The 16994-nt window shown below is 45.2% G+C and overlaps 1 protein-coding gene across 2 annotated transcripts in view; it reads right to left on the bottom strand.

The window, feature by feature from the left end:
• pax7a (paired box 7a) overlaps positions 1 to 16994 on the bottom strand; it is a gene marked incomplete at both ends in the record, with an annotated part of 57199 nt that overhangs the window by 13001 nt on the left and 27204 nt on the right. For both annotated transcript variants that reach the window (XM_080423845.1, XM_080423846.1), the window contains 2 exons: positions 6342 to 6538; positions 7100 to 7262. In XM_080423845.1, the coding sequence (XP_080279971.1) occupies positions 6342 to 6538; positions 7100 to 7262 (360 nt within the window). The remainder of the gene's footprint in view (positions 1 to 6341; positions 6539 to 7099; positions 7263 to 16994) is intronic.

The following is a 16994-nucleotide window of genomic DNA, read 5'->3' as shown; positions in this document are numbered from 1 at the left end:
ATGCATCGTGACGCATTGAGCTTGTAGATCTGATACATGTAGAGCTGTGAGCTTGCAGATCTGCTACCTACAGTATAAGGGCATGCCCATAATGGCATGTCCAAAATAGGGACACCGGGTTGAAAGTGGTTAAATAAAATGCACGCTCAAATGTTGTGTGTGCAATATAAAGCCCGGAAACCTTTTGCAATGGAAACTTCTCGAGCGCGAGTGTCTGTAATTGGTATTTAAGATAGGATCAATGATGTCTGTGCCTATACTTTAATAAAGGCAATACCACTATCCATCCCATAGGCACTTCAACTGCGTGGGACACCACAGCGCCTGTGAATCAGTCTCAGTCGTCTCCTGCTTAAATCCCAATCTTCTAGGATTTACTGAAATTCATATTGGCTGCCTCTGCAAGATAAATGTAAATCACATTCCCTTATATTTACTATTTATCAGGATGCAGCAGCTTCTCACTTTCTGCAGGAAATATCTCTCACCCGCATACAAACACCCTTGCATTTAAATAGCATTTTTATTGTCCGCCATAGCCTTTCATCTGGGTGTAGGGAGAAGAGCTGGCTCTCCAGGGGAGAGAGAGAGGTGGAGCAAGAGGGAGAGAGAGAGAGAGAGAGAGAGAGAGAGAGAGAGAGAGAGAGAGAGAGAGAGAGAGAGAGAGAGAGAGAGAGAGAGAGAGAGAGAGAGAGAGAGAGAGAGAGAGAGAGAGAGAGAGAGAGAGAGAGAGAGAGGGAGGAAGGGAAACACAGAGAGAAAAGCACTATTGGCAAGGCATCCTGGCGTGACAAAAAGCCAAATAGAGGGTAGGAAGGTTGGTAGGTGAAAATAGATTATGAATACATGAAGCTGCATCCAAATATTTTTGGAATGGACTGAATGCGGCTTCACTTGGCTCCTACAAAGAATTGGAAGATGAAGCACAAGCAACAAATGATCCAGGTACATAAATTCCTAATAAGCTCCCTCTAAGTCACTACCAAATTGTTGATTATAGCAAGAGACAAATCAGCTCCTCGCCTACCTGGGATCATCATTAATGGGTGGCACTGTACTATGAACCAGTTTCATGTAATCTGGATGGATTTTCTAACTGACAAATAGGATGTCATTAAGGAATGGGTCTACCTGACAAATGAACAGAAATCACACAGAGTTGCATACATGCAATTCAGACAAAGCAGGATGTGATACTGTACTGTCGAAGAACACTAGTACTGTAGTCAAACCAAGAGGACTATTCTGTGCTTGTATGAATTTTCGGGTGTCACACATGGGGTGTCCCCCCCCCCCCCCCGTCCCGCTCCCCGCCCCCCCAAGAGTTCAAAAGTGTTGCAAAACAACAGAGCAACACTAATAATCTACGCAAAAACAGTATAGCCAGTGGATATGATTTACAGTCCCTTGATTCTCTTGGCAGCTGCCAACAGCAGGTCTCTCTCTCTCTTTTTTTCTAAAAGCCTCTTACATCTTTTTTTATACTTGCCAAATTGAAACAGTATTTGTTTTAATGGGAGTTCTAATTAAGCAGTATGTATTCCCCCTCTTGCTCTGCGAGTGGCTGAGCTATGAATGCAGGCTATGTGCTCATCCGCTTTGATTTGTTGTCAGTAGAGCTTGCCAGCTGACACGGTGCCCAGTGAGAGGCTTAATGCCCAAGTTTTAATAATGTGGGGGACTACATGAATCTCCCCCTCTCATTGGTATTCAGGTGCAGAATGTCTTGTTAGAAGTCACAAGGCAGAGGGAGGAGGAATGAAGCCAGAGCTCCAGCAGATTGTTCTGTACATTTCCCGTTTATTTATTTATTTATTTTTTGGCAACGACAGAGCTTGCTTCTTAAATATAATTCATCCCGGGCTTTTTTTCTGTCAATTTTTTTAAGAAGCGTCTGTGCTCACTAATGGAAGAGCGGCAGCACAGTTAGGAGTCTCCCCTGGCTTATCTCTCTCAGACAGTTGTGGGGAGTCGCTGGCGAGCGCGGTGTCAGTGTGCGCGGTGCGGTGCGGTGCAGTGCGGCACGGGCAGGCAGGCCCGGGGACACAGATCAAAGGGAGGCAGGGGTGAGAGCCACTCCGCCTCTGATCCCACGTGTTTCTGTGTGTGTGTGCGCGTGTGTGCGCGTGTGTGTGTCTGTGCGTGTGAGAGAGAGTGTGTGCGTGTGAAAGAGAGAGAGAAAGAGAGGGAGAGAGTGGAGGCCCGGCCCACTCACACAGCCCAAAGGCCATCCACGCACGTGCGCGCACACACACACGCACACACACACACACACACACACACACACACACACACACACACACACACACACACACACACACACACACACACACACACACACACACACACACACACACACACACACACACACACACACACACACACACACACACACACACACACACACACAGACTTTTATAAAACTGTGAAACTGTAAGCAAACGTTTCTCACAAAAGTTCCAAAGCACCTTCGCCGCCACGGTGATAAAATGTGTATTCGTGATACCTACTGAGTGACCTCGGTACCCACTCTGCTTGTCATGCATACCGAGCACAGTGCTAAAATTCAACAGTGTATTTCTCTTCTTTAATCTACAAGACACAACAGCTGTGTTCTTCACAGTCCATCATTTTAATCACGCAGAGAGAAAGAAATGTCACGACCCAATGTTGGCATGTGTCTGCAGCCGAATGCTGTTTGCATTTTAAGTTTACACTTAGTTGCAACCCAAACTCTGTCACTTAGTACCTTGTATCTCTGGGATTCAGCAGAAGGGTTATTCTCAGTACCTTGTATCTCTGGGATTCAGCAGAAGGGTTATTCTCAGTACCTTGTATCTCTGGGATTCAGCAGAAGGGTTATTCTCAGTACCTTGTATCTCTGGGATTCAGCAGAAGGGTTATTCTCAGTACCTTGTATCTCTGGGATTCAGCAGAAGGGTTATTCTCAGTACCTTGTATCTCTGGGATTCAGCAGAAGGGTTATTTTCTTCCTTCTCCCAGCAGGTGTCCCTCTCATGCAATAATGAGGAATTTCAGCCCCCAACGTCTGCCAAACAACAAGGCTCCCAACAACAGTGCTTCAGAGAACACTATCAAACCAATGGTGCTCAATGTGGGGTCCGGGGACCGGCTCCAGGGGTCCTTGAGGGGGTTCCAGGGGGTCCCATGCTAAATGACTGATAGTTTGGAACCAAATGGACCCTTATGGGTCTGTGTACGATTGAATTTAACACTCTCACACTTCAATGAACACTGAGGATTTACAGTAGATTGGGGTCCCAGAGAAAAATAATTGTATCAAATTTGTGGTCCGTGGCCTAATGCACATCAAATTGGGGATCCTTGAAATTAAAAGGTTGAGAATCACTAATCTATCTGTTGTAAAAATAAACAAAATAAAAGCAAAGAAAGGGAACCATATTTTGCTTAACTGCCAAGAAAAGTTATCCACCAAAGTTCCTCAGTTAGGGAAGGGGAGGAACTGTCTCTCCATGCCAAGATCATTTACAAATGTTCTGCTTAGTTAAGAGGTTAAGAAGCAATATCAACAAAGTCATGAATTCAGTCAGTTGGATGACGATCAAAACACAATCAACCTTCCCAAGATGCTATTACAGTTTCAAGCACAGTCAAATAAAAAGAATAATACAAAAATACAATCAAATAAATTGGTGTGCCCTTGCCCGTCTCTCTTTGCATCCTGCTGTGCCACTAAATGAAACAAGGCCGGCAATAACAGACTCTCCTCCTGGCCTTACACCTTTCTGACCAGCCAAGTACAGGCACACTCAAACCAGCCAAAACGTATATCCTACAATGACAACAATCACTGTAAGTTCAGATGGCTTTTCCACCGCAGCCGTAATGGGAAAATGTGTGCTGTCGGGATGGGTTATAGGATTGGGACGGACGTGAGCACCTGTCGGGAATGCTGAACGCTGCAGGATTCCATTACAGACTTGGCACCTTGCCACCACAACCCATTTACTGGGAATCAGAGAATTTTTTGTCAATCTTTACCAGTAACTGCTAGGCCATCAACGCCAGACACTGCACAAAATAGCTCACACATACCAATGCACAAGCATATCTCCCCCAAACAGATGCTGTCTTGACACCTACAATATCAAATTCTCATTTCCATCTCGATGGCGAGTCTGTTTGTATTGCTTTTTCCATTACATGGAGGAGTAGAGAGGAGAGTAAAATATATACTATGTATGACATAAAAAAAATACATCTCCGTCAATGACATATTTCAAAGACTGAAAATGAGTTGCCAGTGAGGACACTGTAAGGTGACATTTGCGTAACTCCAGGCAAGGTGAAGACAGTGATGTATTAGCTGGAATTGAGTGCTTCTGTGGTGTATGTGGTGAGTGCTACGCTATATGCGTTACAGCTACCATATTTGTGGCTCTTTGCTTAGTGAAAACGAGAGAGAGTGAGTGAGTGAGTGAGTGAGTGAGTGAGTGAGTGAGTGAGTGAGTGAGTGAGTGAGTGAGCGAGCGAGAGTGAGTTGACCCACAGCAGGGCTCTGGGGTGTGAACCTTGATTCCACTGTCAGGACACCATTCATCTCCATGTTGAGAGATTGATAGGAATGCCACATGGCATTCTACATACATTCTATTCTCTCCCCACATCCCCTGCTCCCAGAGCCAAGTAAGCATGCCCCGCAACAGCATGCCCCCCCCTCAACCCCAAAAGCATAATATGAAGCCCTTCCATAACTTAGTTATGATACTGATATAATAGTTATTATAGTGGAGTGAGTAAATAGATAAACCCGTGCGAAATAATCTAAAAGCTCAATAAAAACTTGCTTGACAGAATATTGGGAGAAAAGGAAAAAAGAAATCCCTTCTGTAAAGTTGCCCAGAGGCAGCCTTGTCCTAATCCAGAATACTAAACAGGAAATATTTATTATCAAAACGCATTCTTGAGAAGAGAGAGTCAGACACACACACAGAGAGAGAGAGAGAGAGAGAGAGAGAGAGAGAGAGAGAGAGAGAGAGAGAGAGAGAGAGAGAGAGAGAGAGAGAGAGAGAGAGAGAGAGAGAGAGAGAGAGAGAGAGAGAGAGAGAGAGAGAGAGAGAGAGAGAGAGAACTATATAGTCAGTAGTACTATATTATATACCAAAGCAAGCATTAAGAAAACCTGTTAATGAAAGAAAAAAGAGGAGTCAATATTCCTGTTGTGTTTTTTCTGCAGGTTTGCAGTGAGAGCATTAGCTCTTAAAGCCCCTGTGCCGCGTTGAACAATCAAACACGCTGGGAGTCTCCATGTTATCCGCCGTCACTCCAGCAGGAGCGAAAAACCATTTCAATCTTATTTTCTGCCTGTTAACCACATCTTGTTGGTGAGGGTGGGCAAGACTGGCCAGTATTGATGGGTAATTGTGTATAATTCACTCCGCACACATGATTTGCATCAATACAAATCATTTTTCATTCAGTGCTACTTAAGGCTCAACCCTTAGCATAGAGTCGCAATTTAAACGCTCGTTAATAGAGGTGCCCAAAGAGGATAACATGTGGAATCCCCAGCTTTGCGGAAAAGGCACACACATGCACACATACATGCACTTACAGTGTCACATAGTAATGTAACAAAGGAAAGGCATTTTCTTTGACAGAGGAGGATCGGTTAGGTAGAGACATCTCAAACCTGCTATAGATTTATCCTCCAATATGATAATGTAATTACTGAACCCTGCAGGAGGCTTGGCTTTACTAAGAGCATAGAGTCGGTGTGAGGGTAAAGTGGATAGGAGAGGTGACAGGATACTATACTACATTTGTAACGTGCACAACCCTAAGCTACTGTATATACTGCAGTGGGTCGGCTAAAAGATGAGTGAAATCACATATAGTAATGGAGTCTTCCAACTGCAAACAATGACTTGGGGAAGATTAGCGGTCTACATTATAAGCTTTAGCTAATTATTTCATCCGCATGTGTGCAGGATTTTGACGTCCCAGGAAAGTTGGAACCACTGTTTGGAGCAACGTGAGCAGTTGCAGTGCTATCAAGATGAATTTTAATTTGTTGATGATAATCCAATTGTTTTACAAATGTAGCAATTTAGAATAACTAAAGGAAATCCTGGGGTTTAGAAGCAAGCACAAAAGCCCACACTGAGCACGCTTTTCCCGATTTTTAATTTCACTCAATTACAGCTGCATATTCTGAACATCAGCAGCTTTTGGGAGGAGGGGGGAGGGGAGGAGGAGGGGGGAAGGGGGAGGGGGTTGAAAGAGGAGAGAGGAGTCACACTCTCCCCACATGAACATTATAGATCATGAAATTGTCAAAGTATTACTCTGGGACTGACCTGCGGGGAGAGCCCATTGCCGACTGAGTTCATGTGGTTGCTGGATGCTGAGGGGCTCATGAAGGTATCAGAGTAGCTGGAGAAGCCATGGCGATTGGACGAGAGGCCATATGCGGAGCTGCTGTCAGCTGTCAGACCTCCCTGGTGCATGGAAGACGGGGGCAGGGGTTGGGGTCTGTGTAATGTGCTGCTGCCATCTGACACCAAAACAACAAACACACAGAATTGGTGAAAACGCAAATATGGGAAATCAAAACCACAACATTACACAAGGACCTTCATGTTGTGACTGGAGCCAAATGCTACAGCCTCGAACAGTGTTAATAATGCTTAATCGCTGGGAAAAGGCATTGACAAACAGTACTGGGAACAGTAAATAAAGGGAGTTTTTCTGGGACTTTGGATTGGTAACATTAATTAATCCTAAACATGGAGCATCAGAGAAGACGTATCCTGCTCTTGTAGACCACAAGAACTTAAGTGAAAGCTTGTGTCCACTCCCCTGTAACAAAAGAGTGGTTGTATACATAACGACTTGGTGCATGGATCCTATATGTGGCAGCACATGGGTTTATACATGATCTGAAATGTCGTTAGCATACCATTACCATTACATATGACATACCACAAATAGCTCTATCTTAAGATCTAGTCTGATTAGATTAAACCTATTTAGTAGAGAACATAAGAGTTTCAGATGACAGCATGCTCTAATAGTCACCCCACATAAAGGACGTTTACATGGCTGTTGGTCTTACCCTGTGATAATGTGGCACTGCCATAGCCGGACTCTTGTAGCTGGTATGTGGGTAAATTTGGCATCCCCTGCGGGAATCCTCCGGGCAGCAGGTGGTTGAAGGCTGCTAACTGATTGGCACCGGCCTGCTTGCGCCACCTGGCTCGTCTGTTGCTGAACCACACCTGGAGGGAAAAATGGAACACGTCCATAAAAGTAGAAGAACAGAAGAAGAAGAAGAAGAAGAAGAAGAAGAAGAAGAAGAAAGAACCCCCACACACACACACACACACACACACACACACACACACACACACACACACACACACACACACACACACACACACACATCACACACACACACACACACACACACACACACACACACATTCACTTTTGACTACTTCTCAGGATTAAAACAGCTAAAGTGTTGTCTTATGTTTTCAATTTACAGATTATTTTCTTTCGATGCTTTCTATAAGTATTTTACAATGTGGATCTAGGAGTGCAAAAGTTAATCAAAATAGTGTATTTAATTAATCATTTAAAAGATTTTAATCAAATACATTTCCAAAATTAGCAAATTCAGACAAATTCAGACCTACAAGCTCACAAAGGCGGCTTGATGCAATGCGTGAGTGAGTTTGTAGATCCGCTTCTTTCGCTATTTCTGTACACAAAGTATAAAATAGGCCATAAGTGGTTAATTAGGCTAATCGATTTAGTATATTATAAAAAGTTTGATTCCAATTGTTTCTTCTTCTTTTTTAACACACTTGGCTGGAGCCCTATCTGGATCAATAGACTAGAGTGTACTTGCTGCTGCCACCTGTGAACAATCTGTTGGTCAGTGTGTGTGTGTGAGTGAGTGGTGGTAGTGATGGTGGTTGAGAGGCTAGTCCCTGTGGGAGCCATTCTAGGCTATGGAGGCTCAGTGGTCCAGCCCTGTTGTTCTTCTTAAGTGGCTGAGGCTGTGATCTGTGTAAACAGGCTGCCCTGAGCCCCCTTCAGAGGGAAGAAGTCATTAAGGGGTCAGAGGTAGGCCACTAGCCTGCACATCAGACATCTCAAGTATGTTTGTGAGCCTATAGGTACTTTGAGGGAGGCCCGGGAAGGACTACCACCACTGTGCATGTACACGTGCGTGCCACACACACACACACACACACACACACACACACACACACACACCCCCCCACACACACACACACACACACACACACACACACACAGTGCAGTTCTTTTAGAGGGGGGCTGCTGACACAAAAATGGTACAGACAGACAGTAACGTCGGAGGTTATTCGTTTGTATATTCAGCGTTCAAGATTCAGGCACGTAGATGGCTTAAATCCACACAAAATATGCAGCAGCGTATCTGACGTGCAACCACAGACGCACAATGTCAACACCCTGAATGAAACAGACAAAATAGGGGCCTTTTTAAATCACCACGATTTACACATAAAAAAGGCTTCTCCTTCAACAAACCATAGGAATATAATCAGGCCTTTTGAAAAGCGAGGCCATACAGCCAAGCAACCTGTTCCATTTAACCAAGACAAGGCCTGTGCTAAAGGTTGAAGGACATTGATCTATGCCTCGCACAGGCAATTCATCAGAGTTTAATACACTGTCAGCGCAGTTCATCTACTGTTGTGTTTCAAACGGCTCGGGCCATTGTGAGAGCACATGAAAGAGGGGGACAAAAGCGCTTCCATACGCCACAGAGAACACTGGACACAAAGAGGGGGCGTCCCTTTTAAACAGGTCTTAAAGAGGGACACTTTCAGAGGGACTTTACACAGAAGCACAGAGACACAGAGACACACTCTCGCTGCTATTGGGGCTGACACTTTTTTCAACACACAAACATACATATAAACTTGCATAGGACTACAAGGGATCTTAACCCAACAGAGATCTTAATTTGAATGTGGTTCTTTTTTTTGCACCCAGTCAAAGCCTTTGCACAGGCCCAGTGGTTGTTGCTCATACAGTAGTTCCGTTAAGTCAACAGAGAGAAAGTGACGTTCACAAGGCTACACAGGAGAGGTTGACGATTACGACCAGCAACATCCTCAATTGCGCCTCTTAAAAAGCGACAGGAGGCCTTCGTCTCAATCCCTATCACTGCTAAAGACCTTGTTTCAGTTCTTCATTCAACAACACGCTGCACGTTGGCTACAGTGAAATCGCTGCTATTGGGACGTAGTGGAGCGTGGTTCTTGGAGGGAGCTAAGCTCCTATACCCGGCCAGACAAACAGCTGCCTGGCTCAGGGGAGGGGCACGGACGCACACCCCTTTCCTTCCACACACCGCCCATCACCCCACCCCGCCGTGCCACTTCACCTCCGACCTCTGAACCTCATCCACTCACCCCACCCCTCTTTTATGTTCACTTTAACTTCCTTCCCCCTTTGTCATCCAAGCTTAGGAAGGAGGTGTTCCATCATGCCAAACAAAAAGACACTTAAATGTTAGATGCATTCTTTCTGCCCTTACCTTTTTTTCCCTTTTTTTTGTGGCTACTCTTGTTCTTCTCGCACTTTCGGTTTCTTTCTTTACATTTCACAGTTCCTGTTCCCATATGTAGCTGTTTGGCTGGCGGCTACACTAATGAAGCTGTGTTCCTTGTGTTCGCATTTGCACGGGACCTCTTACAGCAATAATTCTCAACCTTTTTAATTTCAAGAACCCCCGGCTTAACATGCATTATGCCACGGACCCCCATTTGATATGGTTTTTAGCTCTGGGACCCCAATCAACACCGTAAAATCCTCCATGTCAATTTAACTGTGAGAGTGTGCAAATGGAACCAAATTGACCTGTAAGGGTCCATTTGCTTCCATTTGTACTGAGTTACAGTCCTGTAAGTAAGGGTCCATCAATTAGCTGGGGACCACCTGGAAACCCCTGAAGGACCGCTGAGGGTCCCCGAACCCCAAGTTGAGAACCAATGTCTTACAGTATTATATGTTGTATCTTCCCCGACTCACTCCAGCCTGCCACCACAAATACCGCATGACAATTTACCTTCCAGAAAACCTAAAATGATTGCACACTTTCTCCATAAGATCTTAGTAGGAAGACCTACACAAGATCCGGAATAACATGTAATGCATAATGCATTGCTCATAAGCGGTCCCCATTCCAATTTTCAGCCTACTGCAGATTGCCTTTTTGAGTCTTGAAAGCAACGATGTTTCGACGTCTCTTTAAAGTCGCCGTGTTGTCAGCATAGACACCCACCCATCAACATTAATCAGAATGGAGCCTGTGAAAAGTATCTGCCTAACTGAATTTAGTCTGAGGCTTTGAACAGGCTTGCTGCGACGCCAATACACTAAACGCGGCTAGAATGCCAAGGGCTGCTGCCCTATTGAGTTAGAGCAGACAAACATTGGGCCCAATGTGCCAGGTCAATACTGTATTGTTAGGCAAGAGGGGGGCATGCGTCACTGCCTCTGAGGAGCTTGAATGACTTACTCTGACAATTATGGGCTTTCAGCAGACACCGGGATAAACACACGTACACAAGAATGCATGGACATGCGCAGAGGCGCACATGCGTAAACACATATGCATGCACTCGCATGCAAGCACATTCATGCATGTAAGCAAAAAGACAGACGCACGTACGCACGCACACACACACACGCGCACACACACACACACACACACGCACGCGCGCATACACACATACACACATACACACACACACAGATACTCACGCCCGGTCTCACACAGAGTGACACACAGCCTGAAGCTGAGGATTTGAGGCTGCGCTCTGGAACATGATCACAAAGTCACCTTGGACCACATATTCTCCTCTGCTCTCCCCAATCCGGGTTTAATTCCCCTGCAATACAGAGAGCTGCTTTGCTCCTCCATGTCTCCATATCTACCTATGAGTGTGCTGTGCAGACTCCATGTTCCTCGCTCAGAGGCTTGTAGGTTGCTTTGCATCCAATACACTTGGACAAGACTTTGTATGGTGCACCTTTGAATCATTCTGGAGGGCGTTTTCAGAGGGGATGCAAAATGAGGCAGCACCGAGGGAATGTCTGTGAATACAGACATTGTGGGACCGGCTGTTCAAGAGTACAAGTGAGAGAGAGTTGTCTGAAGGGACCACACTGTGAAATCCTGAGTGTTAATTTAATTCTGGGAATGTAAAAATGGACCAGTGAGTGTCCAGGATTTTGCACTGCACACACAAAAATAAGATACAGTACAGTACAGTACAGCAGCATCAACCAGCCATGACATTCACTACAGTAGCACAATTTTAACGCTTTATCTCAAATTTGGCTGCCGATGAACAGAGCAAGCCATTGACATACATCTCAGCCTCGCTTGCTTCCACTCGAACCACAACTCTGTTCTAACCGCAGCGCCTCACATGTTCTTATCACTTCAATCAATCGTAATGCGATCACAATATCGCCATGCATGATGACACTGTACGACAATGCTCATCTTTAACCTAAGTAGGATCATTCGCATTTCAGTGTAGACAATCCTCCGTGAAATATTTTTGTCAAAGAGTAGCGTTTGAATGGGTGATGCATTTCAGGAGCCAATTTTCAAATATTGTATAGGAATAGGCCTATATGCCATACCGATATGCGCTCTCAACCACATATCCACATAAAAACGAAATACACAGTGATGCAATCTGTTTCAACATAGAAATCATCATCTGTCTTATACCACGCAATACCCCCCCCCCCCACACACACACACACACACACACACACACACATTCATGCACGAACATGCATCTCACACACACACACACACACACACACACACACACACACACACACACACACACACACACACACACACACACACACACACACACACACACACACACACACACACACACACACACACACACACACACACACACACACACACAGCTCCCTTTCTCTCGCTGATTCCCTCCCTCCTTGCCTTCCAGTCTGGCACTATGCTAATTAAAGAGCTGGGAGTCTGAATTTGAGAGGAGAGTGGGATTAACTTGATAAGTATCAGGAATACAGAGGCACTGTACCAAAGTCATTTAAATTCTAATAATAAGAAACTGTTAGAACATTCACACTGATGCATTGCAACAATTTCTTCTCCACAATCTACATAAATCCTATTTATTGCTTTATGAAACATAAAACCATACTGGCGGGAATAGTACAGTTGCCTGTTGGGTTTGGTTGTCACCACTCAGCTCCATTGTGCTTTTTTTTGTATTCTCGCTGCGGGTGAATAACAAGCTATAGCTGATCTTACAATACCCATACGAGGATGATTACCTATATACCATAAACCTGGAAATAAAGACGTACATCTGCATGCAGCCAGAATGGTTTCAATGATATTCCCACATGAAAATATCTTTGACAATATATCATTTTATGAAAAGGATTCTGCAGTGTAATGCAGCAGGAGCAACAGCACAATCTCTGAAACATAGAAAGAGTGCAATACATCCCCAAAACACCATGAGGCCAGGGTATAGTGTAATACCTAACCTGAGCTAAAATGGTCCTCCTCTCTTTGCATGCCATGCATCAACACCAGAACAGAACAAGCCTGAGATAAAGAGAGAGACTTCTTTCCAAATTGATTTGTACGCTTCATAAAGCCAATGCTTATACCTTATTAGATTCTACTAACTATAATAGCTACATGCAGAATGTTTATTGGTGATGAAAGGGGATCTATGTGACAGATTCAGTAAGCGAGCCGGCAGCGTGCTCAGATCAGATGATGAGCTCGGGCTGAGGCGGAGCCGTCCGACTCTTAAAAAACTCCTAAATAGGGGAGAATGTAATTCACTTCATGTGTGAGAGTTGATTTACAGCGGCCCACAACCTCGCGCCTGCTCCCTCCCTCTGTTCTGTGGCCCGGGCTGATAGCGGCCCCCACCTGGCCCACACTTCAGAGGGAACAGACACAAATGATGCTCTATTCTCTTAATAGCTTGTGGAATGACTTTGCTGCCTGCTTCTGTTAGCGGTGAGGGTCTATCAGATGGAAAGTGGCAGCTCACTTTGCCTCTGAGGAGGGAGAGGTAAGACTCTAGCAGTCGAGCCCTCCTGTTGAGACAGCCTGGAACTAATTGTTGAGAGATCTGGATCATATCCTACAATTTGTCAGTTGGGGTGATAAAACCATTGCGGGGGCCAGCAGTGGTTTTTTAGGAGTGCTGGTAGCCCTGTTGAAAGGGCCAGTGGGTCTGATGAAGATGGATGGTCAGTGTGCCTCGGAACGGCAGGGGAGGAAAGACACAGGGAATTAGCTGTGTTTATGAGGCGGTGAGTTTGGGCAGCGGGTCAGCTCTAAGCCAAACACTCATCGCTTATGCAACAAAATTAGTGGCTTCGTTCACACGCCGTAGCGCTGCACTCTGACTGAGGTGCACCAATGGCCATCGTGGTGTTAAACTGTGTAAGCTCACATCACATGTGCCATCCGCCACAGAAAAACCCTGCATGCTTTACAGATTATCACCAGTGCTAGCAATAACAAATGGACAACGGAGATCCGTGTCCACAGCTACACATTGTGTGGAAAATAGGGATCTATATGACCTTCCGACACCCTGTGCTTATGGTTTCTCCCTCAATCCCAAACACAGACTCCCCTCTGACTGACATCTGGAAGATGCGTCATTGCAGCTGTGTCCGAGCAGCTTTGCTCTCGGGCCAAAGGGTCTCCTCTCCCCTGGACTGTGATGGGATGATGGGCCATTTGGGCACCTAGGTGAAAGCCCAGCTGGTGGACATTGTCAGAAATGCTTTCTTTCTCACACACACGCACAGGTTTCTGAAACCACATAACCCAACGTCCCTATACTGGGCATGTGGGTGAACATTGGGCAAACATAGCAGATCTTCAAGCGCACAACAACCCGTCGCAATTGACGTGTTGTGAGTCTGTCTGTACATTGGCTATTTTCAGCTAAGAGATTTGGTGTGAAGGGGAAATAAGGAGGGTGCCAACTTAAGTACGGAACCTTGGGGGACCCCAGTCAGTAAAGTACTGTATATAGGGTTTAAGAGGTATTGTTTTACTTTTACTTTGCCCATGTATTCTTTAGAAATGTTTTCAGTAACGGCCTCAGCTTACTGTCGTACCGTGGTGTACAGTATGACTCCAATTAATCAAGTATTCTGTTCATATTATCACTAAGACAAAGGCAAAACTTTTAATTGAATAATTCTACAATGGCTGCCACAGCACATGGCTTCAAATCCTCTCTTGAAATACCCTTACCACACTGCCTGGCAACACTGGTCATTATTTACTTTGGTAACCAGGGACCCTTTCTTGCGTGACCTTCTCAGAAAATTAAGTTTGAGTTGACCTTTGGAGACTTTCAAAGCCTTTCAGAATTAGATTATGAGGGAAACAGCATTAACAAATTATAGCCATGACTCAAATACCTTAGGTTTTCACATGACATCATTTAGCTCTATTATCTAGCAAAAGAGAAAAGTGGTCTCTCAGTTTTTTTCTTCTTTCATTTTCATATTTGGATATTTTTGTCAGTAGCCATTAATACGCAGACACAAATTACAGCACAGAAGCCCTTGAGTTGGACAAAAACGGAGACAGAGGCCCTGCTCTGTGCATTTCTGTGACCACATACATTGCTGAGCAATTCATTGGTTAGTTGTTTTTACCAAGGCCAATTGCAAACTCAACCACATGAGACCTAAAGTGTCCCTGTTCTGCGGCAAACATTCACAGAAACTAGCAGATCTACAAGCTCTCAACACATCGCAGTGCGACACATTGTAAGCTTATATACTGGCTATTTTTGGCCAATAGGTTTGAAGTGTGAAAAAACTGAAGAAATAAACTTGGGGGACTCTGGTCAGTGAAGTATATAGTGTAAAGAAAACAACAGCTGTTCTTAGGATTTTGATACAACATGAAAACATTTTTTTTTTAAACTTCATAAGACTGTCATAATCCATAATCAAGGAACTCCTGCAGGAGTCTTCTCTCCAGATGTATCATTCATTAGAATACATTGGACAGTCAAGACTCTCTCTGTTAATTCAGATTAATCTGACCTGTCCACGCTTGCCCCTTGTGTGCATCTCAAAAACATTGCGAAAGCTAATTTATTGTGTTATAATAAGCCGTGAGATAAGAAAGGAAATTTGCCGTTCTCCCTTGAGTAAGGCATTAACCACTTAGACATACATCTTTTTGCGTGTTGGGGGGTTTCAGGATGGACAAAGACATGTGTGGAATCAGTTACCCCCAAAAAGCATGTTTGTAGTGTGTGGAACATTTAGCATGCGGCGAGTGAGTTTGGGGGGGTTTCAGGGGGGGAGCGTGAACGACTGTGGTAAGAGGAGAGGGGGTGCCCCGGACCTTTCCTTTACTACAGCCTGATTGATTAATGTTGTTGTCGGGCCATGGGGTCCCAGGAGAGGATGATGGACCCTCTGTGATATGTGGAGGGGTTTACAAGCAGCGGCAGGCTTGAAAGTGATGGGGAGAGAGATCCTGGCCAAAGGCCGAAATGAGAAATCCATCAGGAATGCACTCTCTCTCTCTCTCTCTCTCTCTCTCTGTCTCCCTGTCTCTCACAGCTGCTGCTATAACTCTACTGTACGTATGTTCTTTGGGTCTTGCATACAAACATATGGCACACACAAGCTGTCAGTGCTTCCAGGTTGGAAGGCCTGGGGTGTGAACTGTGAGGATGAGGTTCATGTCAGAGCCTTCTTAGGGCTGAGCTGAAGGTCTGCGGTGAGCAGGGACCTCTCTGACATGAAGAATAGGGTGGATAGGTGGTATCTTTCTGACAAATTAATACATCATTTCATAAAAGAGTAAATCATTATTTCAAAGCAATGGAAAAATAGGGAATAATGTGGTTGAGAACATTTTTATGGGTGTGTGGGCGCGTGCGTGCGTGCGCGCGCGCGTGTGTGTGTGTGTGTTTGCTTGTGCATGCATAAAGAGTAAACACAACACGCATACATTGTGTGTGCGTGTGTGTGTGTGTGTGTGTGTGTGTGTGTGTGTGTGTGTGTGTGTGTGTGTGTGTGTGTGTGTGTGTGTGTGTGTGTGTGTGTGTGTGTGTGTGTGTGTGTGTGCGTGCGTGCGTGCGTGCGTGCGTGCGTGCGTGCGTGCGTGCGTGCGTGCGTGCGTGCGTGCGTGCGTGCGTGCGTGCGTGCGTGCGTGCGTGCGTGCGTGCGTGCGTGCGTGCGTGCGTGCGTGCGTGCGTGCGTGCGTGCGTGCACACGCATGCACGCCAAGTGTGCATGTGTATATGCAGATGAACACAGTGAAATACGGGTCAGTTTTTACATTCTCAGAGTTACATGAGCTTTTTCGTTGAATCATGTATCATCTAATCCACAGGCTCACAACGTGGGGTCCGGGGACCCCCAGGGGTCCTTGAGGGGGTCCCAGGGGGTCCACAGCTAAATGATTGATAGTTAGGAACCAACTGGACCCTTTACGGGCCTGTAACACCGAGAGTTATAAGTGGTAGTGGCTCAGGAGGTAGAGCGGCTACTTGCGAAACAGAAGGTTCCCGCTTCGATCCCTTGAGCAAGACAATGACTTGCATGGTTTCCTCCGCCGTCGGTGTGTGAATGGGTGAGTGTAATGCACATTGTAAAGCTGAATGGGTGAGTGTAATGCACATTGTAAAGCGCTTTGGAAAAAGTGCTACATAATTATGCTATATAAATGTACCTTTTTTTTTTTACAGGCAGAATATTACAGTGTAGATTCGGGTCCCAGAGATTAAAAAAAAAAGAATCGAAAGATTCTGTGGCCTAATGCAGTGGTTCTCAAAGTAGGGTCTGGGGACCCCCACGGGGTCCTTGAGGGGGTTCCAGGGGATCCCCAGCAAAATGTGTTAATATAGAATAAAAAT

The sequence above is a fragment of the Gymnoscopelus braueri genome (genome assembly GCF_963280865.1).
Source record: "Gymnoscopelus braueri genome assembly, chromosome: 3".
Taxonomy (NCBI): Eukaryota; Metazoa; Chordata; class Actinopteri; order Myctophiformes; family Myctophidae; genus Gymnoscopelus; species Gymnoscopelus braueri.
Note: the sequence above shows the minus strand (reverse complement) of the source record. Positions and strands in the feature narration are given on the sequence as shown.